Source organism: Phaethon aethereus (genome assembly GCF_964289735.1).
Source record: "Phaethon aethereus genome assembly, chromosome: 29".
NCBI classification, from domain to species: domain Eukaryota; kingdom Metazoa; phylum Chordata; class Aves; order Phaethontiformes; family Phaethontidae; genus Phaethon; species Phaethon aethereus.
Genome location: NC_138605.1, coordinates 1944897 through 1968863, shown reverse-complemented (window position 1 = coordinate 1968863; position 23967 = coordinate 1944897). Strand labels below are relative to the sequence as shown.

General features: G+C 49.5%; 1 protein-coding gene across 1 annotated transcript; it reads right to left on the bottom strand.

Annotated features, from left to right (window-relative positions):
- Positions 1–7500: 7500 nt before the first annotated feature.
- On the bottom strand, positions 7501–9611 carry HOXC4 (homeobox C4; the record flags this gene model as incomplete). Its single annotated transcript, XM_082011905.1, has 2 exons — positions 7501–8484; positions 9068–9611. The coding sequence occupies 2 exons, from the start codon at positions 9609–9611 to the stop codon at positions 8129–8131; spliced, it is 900 nt and encodes a 299-aa protein (XP_081868031.1). The 3' UTR covers positions 7501–8128.
- Between the last annotated feature and the right edge of the window lie 14356 nt (positions 9612–23967).

The window sequence follows — 23967 nt, the reverse complement described above, 5'->3', positions numbered from 1 at the left end:
GCGATTTTTTTAACCCCAATCGGGAAAATATCCAAGGTCTCCCCTCCCTCGGCATTAAACCGAATATATTATTATTATTATTATTATTATTATTATTATTATTAGGAGCAAACTTGCCCGGTGCAGTGGGCAGAGGCCCGTCCTGGCGTTATTTGGGTATTTTTATTTTTTTCCCCTTATCCAGGCGGGGTTAAATAAAGCTTTTTCAGCCCCAATTTAGCATCGCCCCTAAAATAAGTTTGCAAACAGCCAGGTGGAAAGTAAAGTTAAAAGAGGTGGAGGTGGAGGGGGAGGGGGAGGGAAGGGGGGGGCAATAAACCCATTTCCCAGCTGCAATTAAAATCCCCCCGGAGCCCAGGGAAGGAGGATGAGCCCCTTCTTCTGAAATTTGGGGGTTTTTTGGGGGGCAAATTGAGGCTTTTTTTTAAACCTCCCAGGAGCTGCAGTGGCTGTGTTTGATTTACCCCCAGCCGGCTGCCCCCTCCCCACCCTGCCCCTCTCCAGCTAGGTCACAGGCTGGATAGAATTATAAAATCTAATGAAAAATAATAATAATAAAGTACTAAAAGTATAATGCAAATTTACTTAAATATTACTAAAAATATAATAAAATGGAATGCATATATCATACGATCTAATTAAAATATAATAAATATGTAATAAAATATATTAAGAATATAATAAATATATATTGAAATATATTAAAAAGATAGGAAAAATTAAAAGTGATGGATTAAATCACACCCCCCAGCCCCTCCTTTCCCCCGCAGCCCGTCCCACTCCTGCCCCCGGATTTTTGGGGCCACCCCAAGCCCAGACGTCGCCCCCCCCTCCCCAAAAAAAGCCCCTTTTGTCCCTCTGTCCACAGCCGGGGTCATGACCCAGCTAATGCAGAGCCAACCTGGACGTAAACACTTTATGGGCTCTTCTTTAAATATTTAGAGGCACTTCAAGGAACCCGGGATGGGGCCGGAGGATTCCAGAGTATTTGAGGGTTTTAGTGGGGTTTGTTTGGTTTGGTGGTTGGGTTTTTTTTATCTCGCATCCTCCTTTGCAAAAGGACCCTCCTCCTCCTCCTCCAAAAAATAAACCTGGGCACGGGAACGGGGATAAATAGGAATAAAACAGGGAGCGTGCGGGGAGGGGGGTATTTAAACGCTGAGGTTTTAAGCGAGGACCAAGCGGCTTGGAGGTATTTCAAATTAATAGTAATAAATCAAAGAGTTGTGGCTGTTAAATCCCGTGCAGACACACGCGTGTTGGTGCGTACCTGGGTGCTGCGCAGGGACACGCGTGGATGTCCCCGCTTTTATCCCTCCCCAGGCATCTCCGCCTGCGGTTCTCTGCCTTGTGTTCCTCTAATTGTCCCTATAAAACCGGGGGGTAATTATAAATTATAATTATAAATGCATCTCGCCGGATCCCTCTGCCTGCCCATACCGGCTCAGCGGTCCCTATAAATAAATCCATATGCGCTGGGTATGTGCATGGCTGGGCATGGTTAAAAGCGCACCCGCAGAAACACACTTTTTAGCTAAAAGTACCCACTCGGGGAAGGAATAAATGTGTATTTGGAGAATTTGGCACCCCAGCAGTTTTATTTCCAGGAGAAATGGGGGGGCTGTTGGGAGCAGGAGGGTTTAATCTGCCCGTTTATTCATTAAAAAAAAAAAAACAAAAAAATAAAAAATTAAAACCTCGAATTCCCGAATCGCAAACCACTTTCAGCTTGTTTAAGTTTCTGATTGCATAATCAAGGAATTAATTGGGAATAAATGGAGAGAAGCTCCTAAGGAGGGGGCAGAGGAGGGATGGAGCTGGCGGGGGGGCGAGGCTGGAGTCGCAGCAGCATCTTGGCGAGGGGAGAAGGATTTGGGGGGGTGCCCCGGCCATAAATTACCTCTCGTTTCCCACCTTCCATTATGCGCCTTTTCGGTGCTAAAAATTGGTATTTTATAGTCGCGGGGGGGCTGAATTTGCTACAGAGAGCTTTTTACGGGAGGTGCCGCTCCTTCCCTTCGGGGATATTTTGCTGTTTCTCCCCAAATTGGCGGTCCCTGCCAAGCAAAGGGTGACTTGGCTCCTTTCTGCCCTTAATTCCCCCAGAATAAGGCGGGGAGGGGGCAGCAAGAGCCACCCCCGCCCCAGGGATGGGGCTGGCTTTGAGTGGCAGCTGTCAAACCCGAAGCTGGGCGGGAGGAATAAATGCAAAAAAAAAAAAAAAAAAAAAAATTAAAATTTGATAAAACCAGCTGAAGTTTAGAGAAATCCTTTGCCCAAACCCTCCTGACATCCCCGGGAGAAACAACAGTTTATGCTCCAGCAGGATAATTTTTTTCCGGCTGCTCCTGAGCGGGGGGAGTCCCATCCTCTTCCTCGGAGGAAGGGCAAGGGTTCAAAAAGTGTCATCGGGGCAGCAAACTCCTCGGAAAGAAGGCAAAACCAAGAGAAAAAAAAATATATATATAAAAAAACCAACCAAGTTTTCTTTGGGGGATACAGCTAAATATTCTTTCGGAGGCGGGGCGCGGTCCCACCTCTCCCCTCCACTGCATCCCATCTTATCCATTACATGGCTCAGGAAATTATGCGATACATATGTTGGATTAGCGAGCAAGGAAAAATGTTAATTAAGACCTGGGAGGAAAAGTTAATCATTTACAAAGCAGTATTATTATCCCTACGCAGAAAGGGATGATTTATTTATTTACCTATTATTTATTTTGCTCACTTCAGAAGCCTGGAGCTTGTCCCATGCACGTCTATTTTCCGGGAGGGGGGTGGGAATCCCCCCAAAATATCCCGAAGACACCCTTTTTCCCCCGGAAAAAAAAAAAAAAGAAAAAGAAAAAGACAACAAAAAAGAAGAATCCGGCTGCACTGAAGCAAACACCCAAACAAGCAGGAAAAGGTGATATTTGAAAATTGTTAACAGCATCCCCAGGGCGGCTGCTGGCTGTTTGGAAAGGAAATCCGAGCCTTTCACTTAAAAAAAAAAATAAATAAATAATAAAATAAATCCCAAAATGTTTGGCTTGGTACCTTGCCCATCAAAATTAATCACAGCGACAGATTAGGAAGTACATAAAACTATATCTCTGGGTAATGATATAGGAGAGCACAATAAATAAAAGTTGCACGTTGGAGGTGCTGTCAGGTCTGGGGCGAACCAGTAACTCACTCGTTTAACCCCGGGTGCGTGTTTTGGCTTTTAATTCCAATTAACGCCGGAGAGGAACATTTTCAACCTACGAGGGGTTGAAGGAAATTGCTGGAAGGAGCCGTAACGCCGTGTTAACTGCGAGCGACCCCCCCTCAACAGGAGAGCCCTGGGGCACACACGCGCACAAAAACCAAAAAAAAAAAAAAAAGGGGGGGGGGGAAATAATGTCTTTCCACTGCATAAAAAATAAAATACAAAAGTTCTCATAAAACTGAGGCTGCTGAGGACCCTCGCCCGCCTGCAGTTATCTCCCCAAAGCATCTCTGGAGCTGTTATTTTCCTTTTTTTTTTCCCCCCCTCTTTTCCCTTTCTAGCAAGCAATACAGGAAGCTAATTTTCTCAGCCTGCTGATGTAAATTTAAGAGGGGTTACCACTCCTCGCAGGCTCTGGATACAAAGACTTCCTCACGCTTTTTTTTTTTTTTTTCCTTTTTTATTGCCACTTAAACCCTTCGTAAAACGACTTTGCAGCCCTCTTAAAACCCGAGTCCTTAGCGGAGCTAGTTAAAGAGAAGAGGGAGGGGGGAAATAACATAAAATAAAGACCGAGCTGCGAAAGGAACCGGTAAAAACTTATCAGGGAACTTCAAAACAAATTGGACTCGAAGAACATAAAAGGAGGAAAGGAGGGGGAAAAGAAAAAAAAAAAAAGCCCTGGCCTCAGATGTTAATTTGAGCCTCCAGAAACACGTTGTTGCTGGGAGTTTTATAGCCCAATAATCAAAGTAAAGCGAATTATCTGAGCACTGAACAATGCAGAACGCGGGGAGCGGGCCGGGGGGGGCACCTCCTGCAGCCACATCTATAGGTGCCAGGGCCAGGTCTGGGACATATAGCCCAGGAATGAGCAAGCTCTGATGCCTCGCGGGGAGCGTTTCTTCCTTAAAGCACTCCAGCCCTCCCTGTGGAGCTGTCTGTCCGTCTGTCCCGCAGCTCCTTCCCGCTGGAGAAACCCGGGGTTATTTTGCATCGGGGAGGGAGCTCCCCCCTCCCCGCATCCCCGCTCCTCCGCTCCCATTTGCATCCTGATTTTCATCCCCACACCTCCCCAACTTTCAAAGGCTCCTTTATGCTCTGCTTTGGGTTAATTTTTTTTTTTAATGTACAATTTAAAATTTTAAATTTTAAAAATTTAAATTTTAAAATTTAAAATTTAAAAATAATTTAAAAGTTTAAAAATCATTTCATATCTTTTTTTTCCTCCTTTTTAAATTATTTTTGTCCCTGAAATAGGGGTTACTTACGTGACTGGGAGCTCTCCTGGACCAGCCGGGAGGGAGAACATCTCTGGAGGAAAAGAGGGGAGAGAAGTTTGGCCGCCACTTCACCCTTCTCTCCCCTTTTCTCCCGGCTTATTTTGGCGAGGGAACAATACCATAACACGCATCCCCTCTGCCCCAGCTCCCCCCGCTCCCCACACACCCCACGACCGGTAAAACCCACAAAGCCTCTCAACAGCGATGGTGCCTCTAACTGCGCGTCCGCGGACACGGCGGGGACACGGCGGGAGAGGCGGCGGGTCAGGAGGGCTCGGGGTCAGCCTGCTCGCCCCCAGCAGCGCTGCGGGGGTAGAAAAGTTGCCCTTTCCATGAACCCGCTTTTGCCGTTTACCCGAACTTCAATAAAGTTCCTTTCAGCCCCTCGGCGCGCAGGCGGCCGGGGGCTGAAAAGGGACCCTGCTTCGGGCTGCGCGCACCGGCCGCGTTTCCCTGGGGCTTTTCCCTTTTCCCCTCTTCCCCCCCTTTTCTCCCCTTTCTTCCCTTTTTTCCCTTTCCCTCCTTTTTCTTTTTCCCCCTTTTTCCCCCCTTCCCTACTTTTCCCGCCTCTTTTCCCCTTTTTTCTTTCCCCTTTTTCCCCCTTTTTTCTTTTGCCCTTTTTCTTCTTTCTTTTTCCCCCTTTTCCCTCTTTTCCCCCCTTTTCCCCCTCTTTTTCCTTTTTCTCTTTTTTCCCTTTTTCGCCCTTTTTTCCCTTTCCCCCTTTTTCCCCTTATCCTCCTTTTTTCCCTTGTTTCTTTTTCCTTCCCCCCCTTTTTTTCCCCTTTATTTCCCTCCCCCTTTCTGTCCTTTCCCCCCCTTTTCATCCCCGGGCTATATCGTGCATTTTCCCTCTCCCCCCGCAGCCCCCGTCGTGTCACGGCCAAGGCTGAGGGCGATGCTGGGTGAGGACCCTGCTGTGGGCAGCAGGCAGGACCCCCACCCCTGGTCCATGTCCCTGGCACCCAAGGGACGTGCCACCCCCGGGTGCCACCCCCAGCACCCACGGGATACACCAGTATGGGAGGGGGAAAGGGTACAGCACCCCCCCAGCAGCCAAAAAACCCCAGCCCACAACTCCAAACTCCAACACCCCCTCCCAAAAAGAAGCAGGAGAAATCCAACTTGGGGCGATGCTCCTTCCTCCCCACCCTCCTCCTCCTCCTGGCTCCAGCCCAGCCTGCAGCAGTGCAAGGTGCCCCCCACCCCCGAGGAGATTGGGGGTGCTGCCCTGCCTCAACTTTGGCGGCACTGATGTGTTCTGGGGGAGCACCCACCTCCCAGCACCTGGGGCTGCACTTCCCCTGCAGCTTTTCTGCTTTTTCCTGCATTAAATCTCCTTTTTTTCCTTCCCTGCTCCCTTTTCCCCCCCTATTCTCCCTCTTTCTGCTTTGATTTCTTGCCTATATGAGACGATATTTAAAATATCCAACCCCCCACGGGATGGGCCGAGCCTTGGGTGCTATTGACTGATCGTCTTTTTATTTTATTTTGGTTTTTTAGGGCTGGATTTTATTCGAACCCCCCACCCCAGCTGTGCGGGCTGGGATCTTCCCTGGAAAAAGCCAAAATTCCAGCTGGCTCCCAACACCTTTCCCCACTCTATGGCAGAAATGTTTAAAGAAGGCTCATGGTTATGTGTCCTGTCGATATGTTTTATCTTTCCAGCCTCTTCCTTACATCAATATCACTAAAGCAGGATGTGAAAGGAAAAAGAAAGGGGAGGAAAACCCCAAAAAACAAGCTTTACCTATAAAGTCCCCAGGATAAATGAAAACCTTCTCCCTCTCCAGATCCGCGTCCCCAGCTATCACAAAGGGGGTTGAGACCATCGTTTCTTTAATGGCAGCTTAAATCGATGTTGGAGAGAGAGAGGTGGGGGAAAAAAAATAGAATAAAACCTAAATAAAGATGCTTGCAGAGCCTCCCCTCCCAGAACTCTGTGTCCCGGGGCCTGGGGGGGCACCTGCAGCAGGCCTCCCTCGCCCAGCCCCCCCCGCCACTAGCGTTTTTAAGCAGCAAACTTTCCCAAAGCCAAGGCCTACAACAAAAAAAGGGGGGCTCAACCCCAGCCCCCCCATGCACCCCTTTCCCTGCCCTGCCAGGGAAGCACAGACACCTTCTACGGGGGGGGACATACAGGTTTTTCCCTAAAATCCCCCCAGTGTTGCTAATTTGCAGCTGCCTCCGAAGGCCAGGAGCAATGAATTACAGTTATTAGCACTATTACTAGCATTATTCTCATTATTGTTATTATTATTATTTAACAGCCTTTTCATTGCCTGGCAAAATTCAATGTGACCTCTTGGCTTGAACGAGTCAACACGAGCGCGCCACGACAGCGAGAGAGAATAATAGTAATAATAATAATAATAATTAATTAAAAAAAACACGAGAAAAAAGTTCAAAGCAGGGAGAGGAGCTAAAACCAGACCATTTTCTGCGGGATGGAAAGAAAATAAAGAGGCATGACTGGAAGCTAACCCAAATCCACAGCACGTGTCTGAAAAACCAGATTTCTCTTCCCCCCCACCTATATTTACAGGTTGGGAGGGTCTGAGATTTAAAGTCACTGGCCACGTCATGATGCCATAAAAAATCTGGAGTTGAGACTTATCTTTAGGTTTGCTTAAACTTAACTTAAGCAATACCTGGTGCACATGGGATCTATTGCACATTGTCCCAGCATATTATTATTATTATTATTATTATTATTATTATTATTATTATTATTATTATTATTATTATTATTATTATTATTTTGAGGCAGGTTTGCGGGGAGATGTGGGGATAAAATAAGTCACCAGACATAAAAGTAAAACTAATTCACACTGACTGGTTTATTGAACACTGGGACTTTCACATACACACTAAAACTCTTTATTGCAAGTTTACAATGATCATGTAAAATCAGTCCAAAAACACAAATAACCACGACAAAAAACCTTAGCTACTGACTTTTTTAAACCTCCTTCTGCTTTTATTTTTTAAATGTGTCACTCTTTCCTCCTCTCTCTCTCTCTCTCTCTCTCCTCTTTTTCTTCTCAATTTCTCAGCAAAGACTGTTCCACCCTCGTGTGCTGCTTCGTAGCTGCTTTTTGTTTGCCTTTGCCTTTCCTCTCTAAACCGTGATTTTTTTTAAGCTTTTTTTTTCCCCCCAGATTGCTACAAAAGAACTTCACAGCTCCTTCGCTCATTGTGCATTTGTAATGCAGAGGGGGGGGGGAAAAAAAGCCAAAACTACCTACATTCGCCTTTTTTGTTTGTTTGTTTGTTGCGGTCAATATTATCATCATTTCTTCGTTAAATTCACCCAACAGAACATTTACCTCTTCCTCCCCCCCTCCCGCCCTCCCTCCCCATCCCCCAGCTTTAAAAAATAAATAAAACCCTGAAATGGCGTAAAAAAAACCCTGCAGGTACAGACACCTGGCCTCATGCTATCTGACATGCATCTACAGCCCGTGGTCTTGGGGAGACCCATTGTTTTTTATACGCACAGGAAAAAAAAAAATAATAATTATTATTATTATAATAAAAAGAAAAACTACGAGGGAAAGGGGAAGGCGGGAAGAACCAAAATATATATATATATATATATATTAGATTCTATAAATAATCCAGAGTCATTTGTGTGCGGGTCTGGGGGTGTTTATAACCTGGTGATATCCTCCGTGCGCGGGTCCTGCGCGGCGGCGGAGGGCAGCTCCTCGCCCGCGGCCGTACTCGCCGGGGCGGCGGGGGCGGTTGAGGCGCTCGCGCCCGCTGCCGTCGCTGCCCGTACTTTGGTGTTGGGCAGCCTGTGGTCTTTTTTCCATTTCATCCTCCTGTTCTGAAACCAGATTTTGATCTGTCGCTCGGAGAGGCAAAGCGAGTGGGCGATCTCGATGCGCCGCCGCCGGGTCAGGTACCTGTTATAGTGAAACTCCTTTTCCAGCTCCAAAACCTGCTGCCTGGTGTAGGCTGTCCTGGATCTCTTGGGTTCTCCTCCATTGTAATTGGGATTCACTGGAAAGGAGGGGAAAAGGAAAACAACAAAAGAAAAAAAAAAAAAGGAAAGGAGGAAAAAAAAAACGGGGGAAAAAAAAAAAACAAACAAAAAAACAAACCAAAAAAAAACACAAAAAAAAAAAAACACACAAGGAAAATCAGCGTGGATGGAGAGAGGGTCGGGAGAGGCGACTGGAGGAGCCGGGGCGGGGTGGGGGGGGGAAGTAATAGGCTAAATAGGTAATAAAGAACTTTGGGCAGCTCAAGAGTTCCTATTCTAATAGGAAGGGGTTTCCCTGGCTCAAAAGACTGAATTATTTATGCACCCCTTACAAAGCTTTCGGAGTTTCACACATACATAACAGAACGAGCCACATGGCTAAGGCTGCCCACAGTAGCTCGGCTATAAAATTTATGGTGGGTGTAATTACCCATTCGGAGTCGTAAATCCAGTTCAATTGTGCTAACCCAAAGACTCTCATGGAAGGGAAGGAAATAAAAAAAAAAAAGAGAGAGAGAGAGGGAGAGAGGCGAGAGGGAGCGAGCATGGTGTGAAAATAAGAGAGCGGAGAGACAGAAGAGGAAAATAAAAGTTGCATACCAGTACTGACGTGGATTTTTTTCATCCAGGGATAGACTATGGGCTGTTTGGAAGCTGTGCTGGTGGGATGGTCGGGATTTGGCTGGTTGCAGGCTGGAGGGGCTGGGGAAGGAGTGGTGGAGGAGGTGGATAGAGCAGCCTGCTCGCAGAGCTGCTGTGCTTTCTCTGAGAGGTGTTGGCCTCCTGGAGTTTGCCCGTGTCCCCTTTGGAGCGCGGCCGGGTTGCCGGGAGCTTGGAGACCCCCGCAGCTGAAGGGGCGGTCGGGGAAGGAGGGTCGTGGCACGGGGTACAGCTCCGGGTGGTGATGCTGGTAGCTGGACTCCCTCGTCCGGCTATAATATTCCGGACTGTGGTCTGGGATGTAATTATTTTGCGAATATTCCTCGCATGGAGGAAATTTCGGATCGATGTAGTTAGAGTCCATCAAATAAGAGCTCATGATCATTAATTTCTGGAGTGGAAAATAATTTTTCTCGCTTTGTCGTTTTTCTGCTCCATAAAGCCCTCCTACTAGCTGGCGACCCCGTAAAGTTACTTTCACCATGTGACATCCCCGGCCAATCACGCCGCCAGCCCAGTCCCCGGATAAGGAACCAAAAGCTGCCGCAAAATGTACCCAAATTGCGGGGGGGGGGCGTGGGAGTGGGAGTGGGTGCGAGGGGAGACGCTCTGCGCTGCGAGGTGCTGGGTCCTGGGGTCCATCCCCACCCCCTCGGTTGCTGGAGGGGAGGAGGGGGGCGCATCCACAATGGGGGGGACCCCCGCCTTGGTTAGAGGGGTGGGGGGCACTGGGTATCCCCCTGCAATCCCATCTGGGAACAATGAGCCCCCCCCATAACCCTTGGTGTGAGTGTGAGTGTGGCCCCCCCAGCTGCGCTGATCCTTCAGGGACACCCCCCCCCCCCCAAGCTCTACCCCCGGCAGCCCCCACCTCCCAAGGCTGGGGAGGGGACAGGGCAGGTTGGGGACACCGCCGGGGGGGGGGGTTACACCGCACCCCCCCCGCAGCCCAGACTCCCCCATACCGGAGGGGAGAGGGTTAAACACCGTCAGCACCTACTGGGGGGGGGGCTGTTACCTGGAAGGCGGAGGCGGGTGTGCAGATCCGCCGGTGACCCTGCCTCAAATCGCAGGCAGGAGGTTTGCCCTCCCCTGCCTGCAACCCGCGGTGCGGGCAGGGCCAGGCTGGGGCTGTCCCCCCCCCCGCAGGCAGCAGGGACCCCCCCGCGGTCCCCAAACCGCCCCCGCTTCGCTTAGCCCCGGCCTTTGGGAGCAAAGCGGGGTTTTGGGAGGGGGGGGAGGCAGCACCCTGCTTTTTCCTCGGCCCTGGGTGCTTCAAGTAACGCACCCACGGGGTTCCACGGCCACGCGTGTGCACGGCCACGCGTGTGCACCGCTCCCAGGCCGCTTGGCCTTTGCTTTAAGCGTTGACCTCCCCATGCTCAAGCTCTGCTGTGTGTGTACGTGTATATTTTTATATATATGTGTATATATATACATAATTTTGGGGGCAAAGCTGGAGGGATGCGTTAAAAATGGCTCCCACCTCCCCGGCGCAGGTCAGGGAGCTGCAAACGGATGTCAACATTTTGGGAGGGTTTTAGCTCCCTCAATTAAAGCTTTTTTTTTCTTTCTTTTTTTTTTTTAAATCTCCATCTCGCCCTAAAGAGAGGGGCCGAGGAGGGAGGTGGGGTATTCCCTCCTTGTGCTTGATAACAATTATAGTTGAAAATCATAGCTTGCAGGGCATTGCCATATTTTACTTGATAACAATAAAAGTGACACATAAAGTTAACTGTTTATGTTTTATTTATTAGACTAAATGTGCCAGCGGTGTCGAAGGCTTTTGGCTGGTTGTTACAGCTTTTTATGGGGTTGTAAAACGCCATAAATCAGTCACTGCGAAATGGTCGGGGCTCTTTGTGCTCTTGGCTGAGAGTTGTGTTTGCGGTGGCTGCTGTTTCTTCTGGAGATGAAAAGTAATAATGGGATTTTATTTTGATGATTATCACCCCCACACACACCCCAATCATCGCGGTGATTTTTGCTTTTTGCCTTTTTTTTTAATTATTATTATTATTATTATTATTAACGAGCCCTGGCAAACAGCAAACGCCGCTTCCGCGCTTTGAATAAAGTACCTTTAGAAAATGACATCAGCAGGGTTTGAGGATTTAATTAGGAGCGCTGCAATTAAAGGAAAGCAGAACTTTCCAAGGCTCTGGCATCGCCCATATATTCCTCTAGAGACGAATTTGTGACTGGGAGACGCTCACACAAATTCGAGTCTACAGGGTACATATAGGCGACGGGGAGGGCTTGGGGGGGGAAAGGGGGGGGGCTGAGCCCCCCTCGAACACCAGCTCCGCGTCTATTTGGGCACCGGGATATGGATTGAGTCGTTTTCTCGCTTTATTTGGCTTTTATTTGGGGGGGGGAGTGTATTTGCGGCTGGTTTGCTAATTGCTGGCCCCGTGCACCGGGCAGAGCCTGCTCCTTCCTCAAGTTGTAAATCCCGGGATCCCGTATAGAAACGCCTATAGGGGATATAGGCTCATATACCTACACAAGGTAAAATCCTTGCTCTTCCCAGAAAGGTTTCGGGGATAGGGAGAGAAGGGGGGGGGCGAGCTGCGAGGTTGGAGGGGGGGGTGGGAAAAAAGACATGAATAGAAATGTATTGCAGAACCCAAAACATTGATTTAAATATATCCAATAAATTCTTTTTCTCCAGCTATACTTCATTCTGCCCAAACACCTCAGACTCATGCAGGGCTTTGACATTTATAGTTCAGACTGATGCAACAACTTTATTCCAAGGCTGAGGGAATATTGAATAAAGATGGAGAGTTAATAAAGTAATTTTTACCTACGCACATCCTCCCCCCCCCCCGCTCTGAATATATGGTTTTCAATAAGCACCAGCAGAATAAATAAATATCCACAGGTAGTTTTCTTAAGGCTACGCTGGATGGTTTGGTTGTTGGTGTGGGTTTTTTTTTTAAAAAAAGGAAAATAAAGCACGAAACAAACCGGTAGCAATCAAAGCATTAAAAAATTCAAGGCGTGAAGGTCACAAACTGGGCGGCTCCGGACTCTCTCGCTTTCTCAAGGGGGAAACGCAACTTTATTTGCACCGGCTGCATCCCCCCACCCCCCGATTCCCACCCAAATATATCTATTTTTGAGGACTCGCTCCTCCATCCTCTCTCCCCCCTCTCCCTTCATCCCCTCTGTGTGTTTGGGGGCGGGGGGCTGCCCTCGAATCTCTTGCAAGTGCACCAAAAACAAAACAAAACAAAACAACAAAAAAAGAAATCCCCCGGATTTCTTACAAATGCACCCAAAAAATCCTATTTTCCCCTTTTTATTGCTTATGGATTAATGTCTCCCCCTCCCCTTTGCTTTTTAACCGGAGTTTAGAGCTCTGCCTCTTGCTGAAGTGTTTGGATTTTTTATTTATTTAATCCCCCCTCTCTCTCTTTTTTTTTTTTCCCCCTCTGTAAAATAAGTCTGCAGGGACGTGTGAAGAATAGTTGTACAAGAATCTGGCTCTTTTGTCTATAAAGCCGCCCTCCCACCGCTCTCCATCCCTCGTCCCCCCACCAGCACAACCGTGGCGAGAAACACTTTGGGAGGGACAAAACCCAGAGAAACGCAGCACCTCGGCAGAGAAAAAGCGGAAAAAAAAAAAAACCAAATAGGGAAAAAAAATTTAAAATCTAATTTTTTACTTTATTTCCTTTTCCTACCTAGGGTGAGGGCTGCGAAATACAGATCTGGTTACCATCGCGAGGACGTTTTTAAGTACAAAGCGCCTTTTTGACAGTACTGAAGAAAAATAAGTATGCATTGTCTCTCCGGATTCATTGTGTTGGCTATTACCATACTGACCGTTTGGTAACCTGTACCTCAGCCCATTAGCAATCTGTGCTTTCCAGAAAAAAATGAAGTACCTATCTACTGGGGGTTTGTTATCCCGTGTTTAATAATAATAGGAAAAGCGGGGTAAAAGCTCGCGGTGGATGAACTCTGCCTCCTTGAGATGCGGGAGGTGGGAATCAATTTTGGAGTGGAGTTTTATTCCGAGCTTGTTTCGAGGTGATTATTGCACCATTAGCGGTAGGAGAACCAAAAACGTGTGTGTGCGTGTGTGTATTTTTTTAATAATTTTTTTTTTAATAGTTGGGTTCTCTCTGCCATAGGCAATGACACGTAATTAATTACATTTTATTTTTTTCCTACCGCCTTGAAAGCAGTGAGTGCAAGGAAGACCTTTTCTTTTTGTCCCTTCCTAATGCAAATAGACAAGGTCTAATTTATGCAAAGAAATATGCAAATGTTTAATTGATTTTTTTCTTAAATCTGTTGTCAGCGAAAGTAATGAATCGGCCTAAAACGATTTTAATAAGCAAATCCTGTCACCCAAAGTCCTAGCCTTCACATTTTTCTTTTGAGCCTCTTTCCTCTCAAAGAAACGAATAATGTAAATATTTATCCCTTCATTTTAACGTATTAAAGATGAATCCCTCTTGTTTGCGAAAGAACTAAGAAAAAATAAAGTAAAATAAAATATGCAAACCAGTTTCTCCATCTCTCCCTCCCTCCCCCCCCTCCCCTCCCCTTCTCACCCCACCCAGGAATTCAATTTTCTTCAAATCTCGTTGAAAGTGGCTTTTTAAAAAGTGGGCGCATTTTAATATTGGTTAGACAGCGTGACCTGAATTTCACCTCAACTGTTTGACTTGATCCAATAGGTCACTGCCAAGGAGTTATTGATGGGGGAACTCCATTGAAATTTCTCTCCTCACAAATGGCCTTTAGATCTTCTAGCGAGTTCAATAACTAGTTATAATGTAGAAGGGGAAAAATGAAGCCCAGAGGCAAACTAATTTGATGTTTCATTTTTATGCTGGAGAAATTGTTGGTTTTTGTTCCTCTCACCTCCCGCTCTGCCCCTCTCTGCCTCGCCAAAAGGCGGGGGGGGGTGTGGAAAAAATAAAAATAATCTGGTTTGAGCGAAGCCCCCTCTGAGCCAAGGATTGTCTGTGCTAGAAATATCTACGATTTTATTTATAATTTAATTGGCACCGGCGCTTCAGCCCGGGAACTCCTCAGGACTCGGTGGAGTGGGGAGCCCAGCGAGAGTAAAACTTGCTGCTTGGCCGGAGCCACACTTTTTTCCTTCTTCTTAATTTTTTTTCTTTTTTTCTGTACCTTTTTTCCTTTTTTTTTCTTTTTTCTCTTTTTTCCCTTTTTAATTTTCTTTTTTTCTTTTCTTTTTTCCTTCTTCTTATTTCTTTTCTTTTTTTTCTTTTCTTTTTTTCCCCCTTTTTTTTCCCCCACCCCTTCTTTTGGAAAGGTTTTCTTCAAAATAAACCAAAGGCTCCCTTAACCAAGTTACACCTCTCTCCTCCGCAACTTCTCCTGCGCTTTGGCTCTGCTCCCCAGCAAACCAACCCCTTAAAATGCTGCCGGGAACCGGAGCTGAGCAATAACCCTCAGACTCATTTTCTTCCCCGGGTTTTCATGTGTGTGCTGGGTCGCCTTAGTTCATGTGACCCCATCTGGTTTTGTTGGCCTTGGGGAGGGTTTTCTCCCTTTTGCTTCCTTCAGATCCCCCCTTTTTTTTTTTTTTTGTTTAGGCTTAAAATATTTATTTGAATTGGGGAGGGGGGTTATTGGAGGAGGGGGTGGCGAGAGGCGAGGACGACTCAGCTGGAGGATGCTTTTAAGTGATATATATACAGGAGCTAAGATGTCTCCTTGACTTTTCATAGACAAAGACGACTTATACTGACCCACCGGATAACTGCTGAACCCTGGGTTAAGTTGAAAAGAAAACATTGGGCTTGTATTGGGGAAAGGGCGTGTTTTGAGGAAGGGCGTGAAAGGGAAAGTTGCAGGAGAAAGTGTCCAGGGGCTGCAGGAGCCCATTAGCAGATCTATAGCTGTTATTGTATGGGATGGAAACATATACAAACTTGAGGCTGATCCCTCTTGTTGGAGAGAGCTTCTGCTTGAGTGGTACTTACTGCTCTCACCCGGTGGAAATCTTCCTCCAGGATGACAATATTAACAATTAACATCATTTTCCCCCCTGCAGACCCCCTCGGGTTGCCAAATCCACCTCCAGGCTCCATAATCCCGAATCCTTCTTTGCTGGCTTGGGCCGGGGAGAGGCGGGTGGGAAAAGTTTCTGTCTAGGGACAGAGGATAAAAATGAAGGTGTAAGGTTGTTGATTTTTTTTTTTTTCCTCCCCCAGAAAGTGAATCCAGCCCCAGCTGGGGGGGGTTGTACCGGGGAATTTGGGGAGGGGGGAGCCCTGACTCGCTGTTGCTGCAGAGGGAACGTGGCCGAGATGGTTCAGCCTTCACTTGCGGGGATGCAGAGCCCCTGGCCTGGCACCAAAACGGGCTGGAAGGGCATAAAATAAGCGAAAATTCCCTCTTTTCTGCGCATTTTGACTCCTGCCAAGCGAAGACGAAGCCCAGTTTTTACCAGGCTGCCCTCATCCCTTTCCAGTGAAAAATCAACCCCCGGGGGGGCTGCCTCTGGGGACGCCACCCAGCAGGTTTTAAGCAAAAAGTAGCCCCCCGAAAATAAAAAAAAGTGCGGAAACCCCTCTTTTTGGCTCCTGCGGGGCGTTCAAATGGCCGCGTTGCTCTGAGCAAACACATCCCTGAGGCACCCAGCCCCCCCCGGTGCCCCTCGGAGGCTGCTGCAAGCTCGGATCGATACCCCGCTGTTATTAAAACCCTCGGCTCTCCCTTCCTCTGGATGCAGGTCAATGAAAAGTGGGGTGAGGAGGGGGTGGAGAAGCGGACGACACGCGTGGGGAGTGACGCGGGGTGTGGGGATCCTGCCGCTGTGGGGCCAGGCAGCATCACATGGAGGGCAGATCCCCAGCCTCGCAGCCAGATGTGGGAGTGGATGGGCTGAAGGGCAGGATGATTTAAAGTCCTGGTTTTATCGCCTTTCGGGCCGTGTTTTAAAACTCTCTCGATGTGTAAACACGCTCTTTAAACCCGAGACGACCCAGATGCGCGCAGCTCCGCGCCCATGTGCGCACCCCCAGCCCTGACAGCTCGCAGAGAAGCAGGGAAATGCTTTTTTTTTTTTTCCACGGGGTAATTCTAACACCCCTCCCCGGGGGGATGAGGGATGGAGGGGGGTGTCCCCTCCGCAGCCTGGCGAACCGCTTCGCCGAGCGCATCACATGTATTTAAATCTTAATAATAATTGCCATGATAATAATAATAACGGCCCGGGAAGGCGGCGGGGACCCCCCGGAGCCCGGGGGGACCCTTGTTTGGGTGGGAAACGAGGGATTTAACGCCTGGAAAGGCGCTCCCCGCTCCCTTTAATGTTTATTTATTTTTTTTCACTAGGGTACTTTCAGTTTAATCTTTCGCAGTGCAATAAACTATTATCTTAGTTAATCCCCAAGGCGAATCCATCAAAACCTTTTAATAAAACGTTTCGTGGCTTCCGCGGGGGCCTCCAGCAACAGGGGCTGAGGGAGGGCGAGCCCTGAGTTGTTTTTTTGGCGGGGGGGGGGAGTGTCTCCCTAAAATTTCCTGCTGGTAAAATGAGGGGAGAGGGGGGTGTCTCCCCCCTCGTTCGGCGGGGCCATTGGGATGCCGACGGCATGGGGAGCTGCGGGAGCCATCACTCACGGCCCCGGAGCAAAGGGAGCGGGGCTGGAACAAGAGGAGCCGCGGGGATGATCTAGAGAAGCAGGCCGCCAGCATCAATCCCGACCTGATAAGAAATCGGCTGCTTCCCGGGGGGGGGGGGGAGGGAAAAAAGAAAGAGAAGGGAAAAAAGAAAAAAACAAAAAAATCACGGCCCGCTTGCCTGTGCCGTAGAAGGTTCTGGGGAAAAAAATCGCCTTTTCCCAACGCTAAAGGTACCCCCGGTCCTTTAGGTTTGCTGGGAAAACTGGGAAAGGTGAGCTGATTTAGCGGGTGAACCAAAAAAAAGGGAAAAGAAAGGGAAAGCAGCCGTTCGCCCAGAGGACACGGTGAGGGTGGCTGCAAGGACCAGCTATGCAAACCGCAGCTCCCCAAAAATCTTCCTCTAAGCCCCAGATCTGACTCGAAGCATGGCATTTGGGGCTTGAAGTGAAGAATTAGGCGTTAGCGCGGCATGCTGAAAGCCTCCCATAAAATATCGGTTTGTTCATACTCCACTTCTCCCCTTACACATGAGCCAGCCACGCCAGCCCCAGCCTATTTTTTAAAGCTTTTCATTTCGCCACAATATTATAGAGAATTAATTTCGACAAGAGACAGGTACCGGAGAGGAGCAGACACAGATGTAAAGTGTCAGCTTGAGTCTGCAGGTAAATATTTCCCCCTTTTCCAACGTGCAAAAGGGGCTTTATTCTGCCCTTTATTCTCTCGGAAAGGAGAGAAAGGAAAAGAGCAGGAAAGAGGGATTTTTGCTCGCGCAGGACACGCGTGAACATGCAAAGCCCACGCACCCAGTGGCATTTTTTCCCCCAAGAGGGAGAAGAACCCCCCCCAAGGGGGAAAGGGAGAGGGGGGATGCTCAGCACCACCACCCCAGCAGAGAAACCCCCTCATTGCTCCCCAAAAACCTCCCTCAGCGTTTGGGGGGGCGGTGCTTAGATCTCAAATTTGGGGGATATTTTGGTGAAGTGCACTGTTTTGCTGGATGCTGGATCCCAGTGAAGGGTGCGGAGGAGCGGGAGGGGGAAGGTGGCACCGGGGGGGGCACACACACGAGCTACCTCGTTATTAATTACAAAAACTCATCAAGTTCAGCCTGCAAACCCCCTAATGCGACGGGGTGTCCCCCTCAAAGGAGAGGAGGGTTTGAGCTTTGCAGAAGCTGTGTGTCCCCCCAAAGCTGTGGCCCCCCAAAACTGTGCCCCCCCCAGGTCCTTATCGAGAACGAATCTGCTGGAGGGTCGAGGTGGGGTGGGAAAGGCCTTAAAAATAAATATAGGAATGAGTGAATGGGAAGAAATAGGGGTGGAACCTCCCCCAAGTGGTGGGTTTCGCCAAGGGGCTGCTCGGGCTTTTGAGGGGGCTCCCTGTGAGGTGTCTTCGGTTTGGGGTGGAAAAGTAGAATTTAGGAGGTGAGGAGAAGAGAGAGAAGAGAGAAAGACGAGATGGAGAGAGAGAGAGGGAATGAGGGAGAAATATGGAAAAGAGATGGAGATACAGGGAGAGAGATGGAGAAAAAAGAAGGAAAGAGAAGGAAAGAGAAGGAAAGAGAAGGAAAGAGAAGGAAAGAGAAGGAAAGAGAAGGAAAGAGAAGGAAGGAAGGAAGGAAGGAAGGAAGGAAGGAAGGAAGGAAGGAAGGAAGGAAGGAAGGAAGGAAGGAAGGAAGGAAGGAAGGAAGGAAGGAAGGAAGGAAGGAAGGAAGGAAGGAAGGAAGGAAGGAAGGAAGGAAGGAAGGAAGGAAGGAAGGAAGGAAGGAAGGAAGGAAGGAAGGAAGGAAGGAAGGAAGGAAGGAAGGGAGAAAATAGGAAGAAAAGGAAAGAAAAGAGAAAGAAATGAAATTGGAGATCGAGGTGTACTTGCCAACACCCCGAGCCTGGCAGGAGAGACCCCCAGCGCAGTTTGATGGGTTTTGGGGGGGACACGGGATGCAGGGATGGGGGAACTGGTGTCTTGAAAACAAAATGAATTAAAAAAAACCAAAATCAGTATTACATACTGCTGGATCCCTCCAAGTTATATTTATTTATTTTTCCTAAACCTACAGGAAAGAAAGATTATTTTTTTTCTTTGAAGCAGCTGCTCTTACCCAAACTCCAGCAAACTAAAACCCTGCCCTGGACATGAATAAATACCAGAGGTCAACAGTAGCCGCTCTCCCTTCCCTGGTGATTATTTTACTGCTGAGAGGGAATCAGAGGAATCTGCTAAGTGCCAAGAAAACATTTAAATATATCTGTGTCTGTTTACAGAAGCGTGTGTGTCCGTGTCCACACACGGGCACAGCCCGAGCGCCGCAGCCTCCCAGCCACCTATGGACTGCACACACATATATATCTATATATCTCTCTATATCTCTATCTCCATACTGATACATGCACAGGATATCGGTGCCTATGGCTGTGTAGAATACAAATACGCAGATAGACACAGCGCAAGCAGGAAGAAAAAGACGAATAAATTGTATATAAGCGGAAATAAAGGTGGGTTTTATTTCATGTCTGGCCAAACCATGTTGCTTTGACCCTTTTCCCCGTAAGGAGAAGGTAAGAGTTGGGATAAAGAGATATAAAGAAGGTGTCCGGAGCGAAAGTAATTGGGGTGTTTATTTTCTTTCTTGCCTTTCTTCCTAAAAGCAGGGAAAGTGGATGGAGAGGATGGATATTCCCAGTCCCGACTGGGAAAAGGGGTCGTGTCTGCCAGGCAAGAGAAAAATCGCAAATAACACCCTCCCAAAAAAAAAGGAGGGGGAAAAAATATAAATCGACAATTCGGGATTCAACTCTTGACCGGGAAAACCCAGATCAAAACATCATTTGATAGAAACGCGCTTTGAGGAGTGGATAATAAATCAATAAAATCAATCCATCAATAGGATACGCAGGGACAGGCGGGCTCTGGGCTGCTGGGGAATGGGCAGGGGAAAAGGGAGACGATGTTTAGAAACCCTCTTCCCCACCTCGGGGGGGGAAAAAGAAAGCCCCGGAGGATGGAAACATCGGGCTGCGCCTATTTCAGCCGGATTTCCTCCGTCCTCTCATCCATCCTCCAATAACCCTTTTTTTTTCTTTTTTTTTTTTTTTCCCCCCAGCACCGAGCTGGTTGCGAGGAAATTCTATTCCCCAGCGTCGTTCTCCGGATTTTATTTAATTTATTATTTTTTTTCTCCCGTCTAATTATGCAGAAAATTATTTTGCTTCTTACTATAAAGGGGGATGTTTTATCAACACTGTGGTTTTTTCATCCCCTAATTCACACGACATAGGCAAACGCGAGCAGCATCTTTAAACTCAAATTAAATGATATTTAAGCCAAAACCCCCAAATATCCGGAAGAAATGTCTCCAACCCGGCATCTATTTTTAATGACCCCCCCATCCATCACCGAGAGGAAGAGGTGGGAAGGGAGAGAAAGAGCCGAGTTTCACGTCGGACGCAAAAAACTTTCTCCTTTCTCCCCAAATCTGGGAATCCCCCGTGTTTCTGCCACAGCCAGCCTCGACACGCGTGGGAGAGCATCCCCTTTTACGCCCGGAAAGCTCTGGTGGTCCCTGGTAAAGCTGGGGGTCCCGCTCCCCCCAAATCCCCTCTTCCCTTTGGATGCTTCCAGGTTTCGAGCGACTTCGCGTTATCCCAGACGCATTTTTTTTTTTAAAACGAGCCTCGCAAGGATTTTCCGTGGGTTGGAGGGTTATGGGGGGGGTCAGGTGGCTCCAGGGTTCCCTTGCGCGTTCCCAGCCCGATTTTTTGGCACCTTTTTTTTCCCCCCTAGCACCTTTCCCCACTATTAACGACCGCAAACTAAAGGGAATAACTCTATTTTTTAGCATTTTCTCCCATTCCAAGCCCGCAGCACCCAGCCAGGCTGGGGCAGGATCCGCACCGCCCCCGGGAGGGCTGGGGGGGGGGCGAGAAAAGGATGCCGAGAGCCGAGGGACCCCCTCACCCCGGAGAGCCCTGCGCTGGGGACAGTGGCCTTGTCCCACACCCGTGGGGACACCTCGCTGCTCCGGGCGGGGGGGGGCGTGTAAAGAAAATACCCATTATTTCTGATGCTATTTTTTTCTCTATTCTCAGAGGTGGCATGCGCAGGGCACGCCCGCTCGGGCGGTGGAGCCCTATAGAGCCCTATAGAGCCCTATAGAACCCTATAAAGCCCTATAGATCCGCATTGCTGCATAGGGCTCAGGTAGACGGATCTGCCCGGGGCGGGGATCCACCTTCCCAGTGGGATGGGGGGGAAAGTGAATCCCCATCTCCACGACGGAGACTAAAACCCGGACCCCCAAAATATGCCCCCGCATTGGTTTGTGCAGTGGTGTCAAAAGGGGGGTGCAAAAAGGGGGCAGCGAGGGCTGGGGGGGCTCACAAGGGCTCTGCAGAAGAGCAGCCCGCCCAAAATCGCTGAAACCCACCCTCTGACCCCCCCCCAGACCGTCTGGGACAGCAAACCGCTCCCCCACAGGAGGGCTCAGCCCCTGCAGGACACCCCCAAAGGAGGGTCCCGGGATAAGGCACTTGGGGAAAGGGCTTAAAATCTGCCCCCCGGATGTTCCAAAAGGACCACAAGTCCCATGGGGCTGCCCCAGACCCGGCTGCTGGGTTGCTCCTTGCTTTTGGGGGGCGTTGAGCCCCCCCAGGGCTCTGGAGAGGAAAAGATTTGGGGGTCCCGGGGTGTTTTACCATGTCCCTGCCTCTTACTCCATCCTTCCCCCAGAGCAGGGCACAGCCCGGCTGCCCCCCTGCTCCCCCGGCACCCCAGGGTGGGGGACAGTGGTCCCTGGGGTGCAGAGGGGGGGTCCGGCCTTGGCTGCAAAGGGGGGTCCCCAATCCCTGCGAGGGAGCTGCTGGAAGAGGCTTAGCACCCACCGAACCCCCCCCAGCACCCACAAAGCCCCCCCAGCACCCATGGGGGAGGTTCCACATGTGGTGTGTGGGTGTTTGTGTGTGTGCGAGGCCTTGCGTGCGCACATGCTTGTGACAGGGCACGTGCACGCCCTCGTGAGCACACGCGTGTGCATGCGTATGAGCGTGCATTCGCACGCCTGCTGGCACAGGTGTGCGCACGCGTGCATTTGCACGCTTGCACGCGTGTGCACGTGTGCTCATGCCCAGGCACGTGTATTTGCACGCCAGCCTGTGCACACGTGTGGGTGCGCGCGTTTGCCCGTGTCCTCATGCGTGTGTGTGTGGGGGGGTGCATGCGCAGGCGGGCGTGGACACCCCCAGACAACTCGTGTCACGGGGGGAACCTGCAGCCTCTGCTCCCTGTGCTGCCCCCCCTCAATACAACACATGTGCCCCCCCCCCCGCGAGGATGCATCCCCCCAAAATGCCAGGCCTGGGGTAGCACCAGGATGGGGCTTTGTGGGGGGGCACAACGCTGAGCGCCTGCCCACCCCCCACCCGAGAACAACAGGGGTCCGGCCATTGTCTGGGAGGGGGTGGGGAGGGGGTGCCTCATTGTTTTCCGTGGGATCCACTCCTCGTGGGGGGCACTCTGGGTGGGAGCCAGGGAGTGAGACCACCTCTCCACCCCGCCCCGCCTCGGTTCACAGGGCGTTGCACCCCCCTATTGCCCCCCCCAACCCGGGCTCCTCGGGGAGGTTTGACCCCAAAAGGCCCCCCCCGGGGAGGGGGGCGTCCCGGCACTCCAAGGGGTCCCCGGAGGGGCTCCCCCAGCCCCAGCTGCCACGCAGCCGCGGGAGATGTCCCTTCCCCACACGCGAGCCCCCCCACGAGTGACAACTTCCACCTCACCAGCCACCCCACCGCGAGGCAGCAGGCGGCGGGGGGAGGTAGGTTGCCCACCCACTTCACAGACTCTTCCCTCCGCTGCGTGGGCCCCCCCTCTCCACGGGTGCCGTGGGACCGCTCACGGAGAGACCCTCCCTCCGCACACCTGCACCGGCCCCCCCCGCCCCGCGCATGCCCTTCCCTGCGCGGCTGCTTCCTCCGCGCAATATTTATATACCCCCCCCTTTATTTATTTTATTTATTTTTTTTTTCTTTCTTTCCCTTTCCCTTCCTCTCTTTGCAAAACCCAACTCTCCCCCCAAACACAAATAACCCCCCCAACACAAATAACGTCCCCAAACACAAATAACCCCCCCTAAAGGCAAATACCCCCCCCAAAGACAAATAACATCCCCCCAAGACAAATAAACCCCCCCAAAGACAAATACCCTACGCCTAAAGACAAATACCGCCCCCCCAAGATAAATACACCCACCCCCCCAAACTCAAGGATGGAGTTGAAACTTCGGGATGCGCACAGCCTGCCTCCAGGCTGTACCGGAGGGGCGGCCGATGGGCCGGGGGGGCTTTGCCTGCCGAACCAGTAATATATAGCCCTTCCTTGGCCTTATCTCCTCTCCAGCAGCCCTGGGGATGGGAAGGCGGGGGCGGGAGGGGGGGGAGCTGAGATTCCTGCCAGATAAGATCCTTGCCTTTGCAAAACTCACATTCCAGCTTAAACCCCCCCTTTTTCCCACGCAGGGGGAGGGAATTTAAAAAAAAAAAAAAAAAAGTTTCGCCATTCCTAGAGGTTTTTGTTTGGGTTTTTTTTTTTTTAAATTAAAGCATTAAAATAGATTAAAAAAAAAAAAAAAAGAAGAAAATAAACGAGACTTTAGGAAGAAGAAAAACTTACTGGGGTGAGCGGGGAGATGCTGCTCCGGGAGCCCCGCAGCCGCCGCGCTCCGCACTAACCGCCTTGTCCCACTGTCCCAGCATTAAACAGCTCTAGCAGCTGCGATGGTGGACAGTTAAGATTATATATGATGTAAATATATTGTGGGTTTGTCAGCTCCCCCAAACCATAAAACTTAGTTTAATGACATCACGTGCTCCCTGAGAGCCATTCAGGGCTTTTGCTTAGGGCCATCCACATAAATAACCTTCAAAAGTTTTAAACTACTAAATTCACGTAGAAGCCATGAGTATTTCTGCTAATGTTCTCATGTTCTCGGTGAAACTAAAAGAGCTTTGCTTTTTTTTTTTAGACCAAAAAAAAGAAAGAAAACAAAACAAAACAAAAAAGTCCTGGATTTATATATATATAAAAAAAAAAAGGAACTTTGGTTTGTTTGTTGTTTTTGGGCCATTTTAAGTTCTCACGGGGTTGACACGGATGACGGGGCAAGGTAAGTCCTTTTCTATTTCCTTCTTGAGTCTTTGGGAAGGGATTGAGCAGCCGAGAGGGGA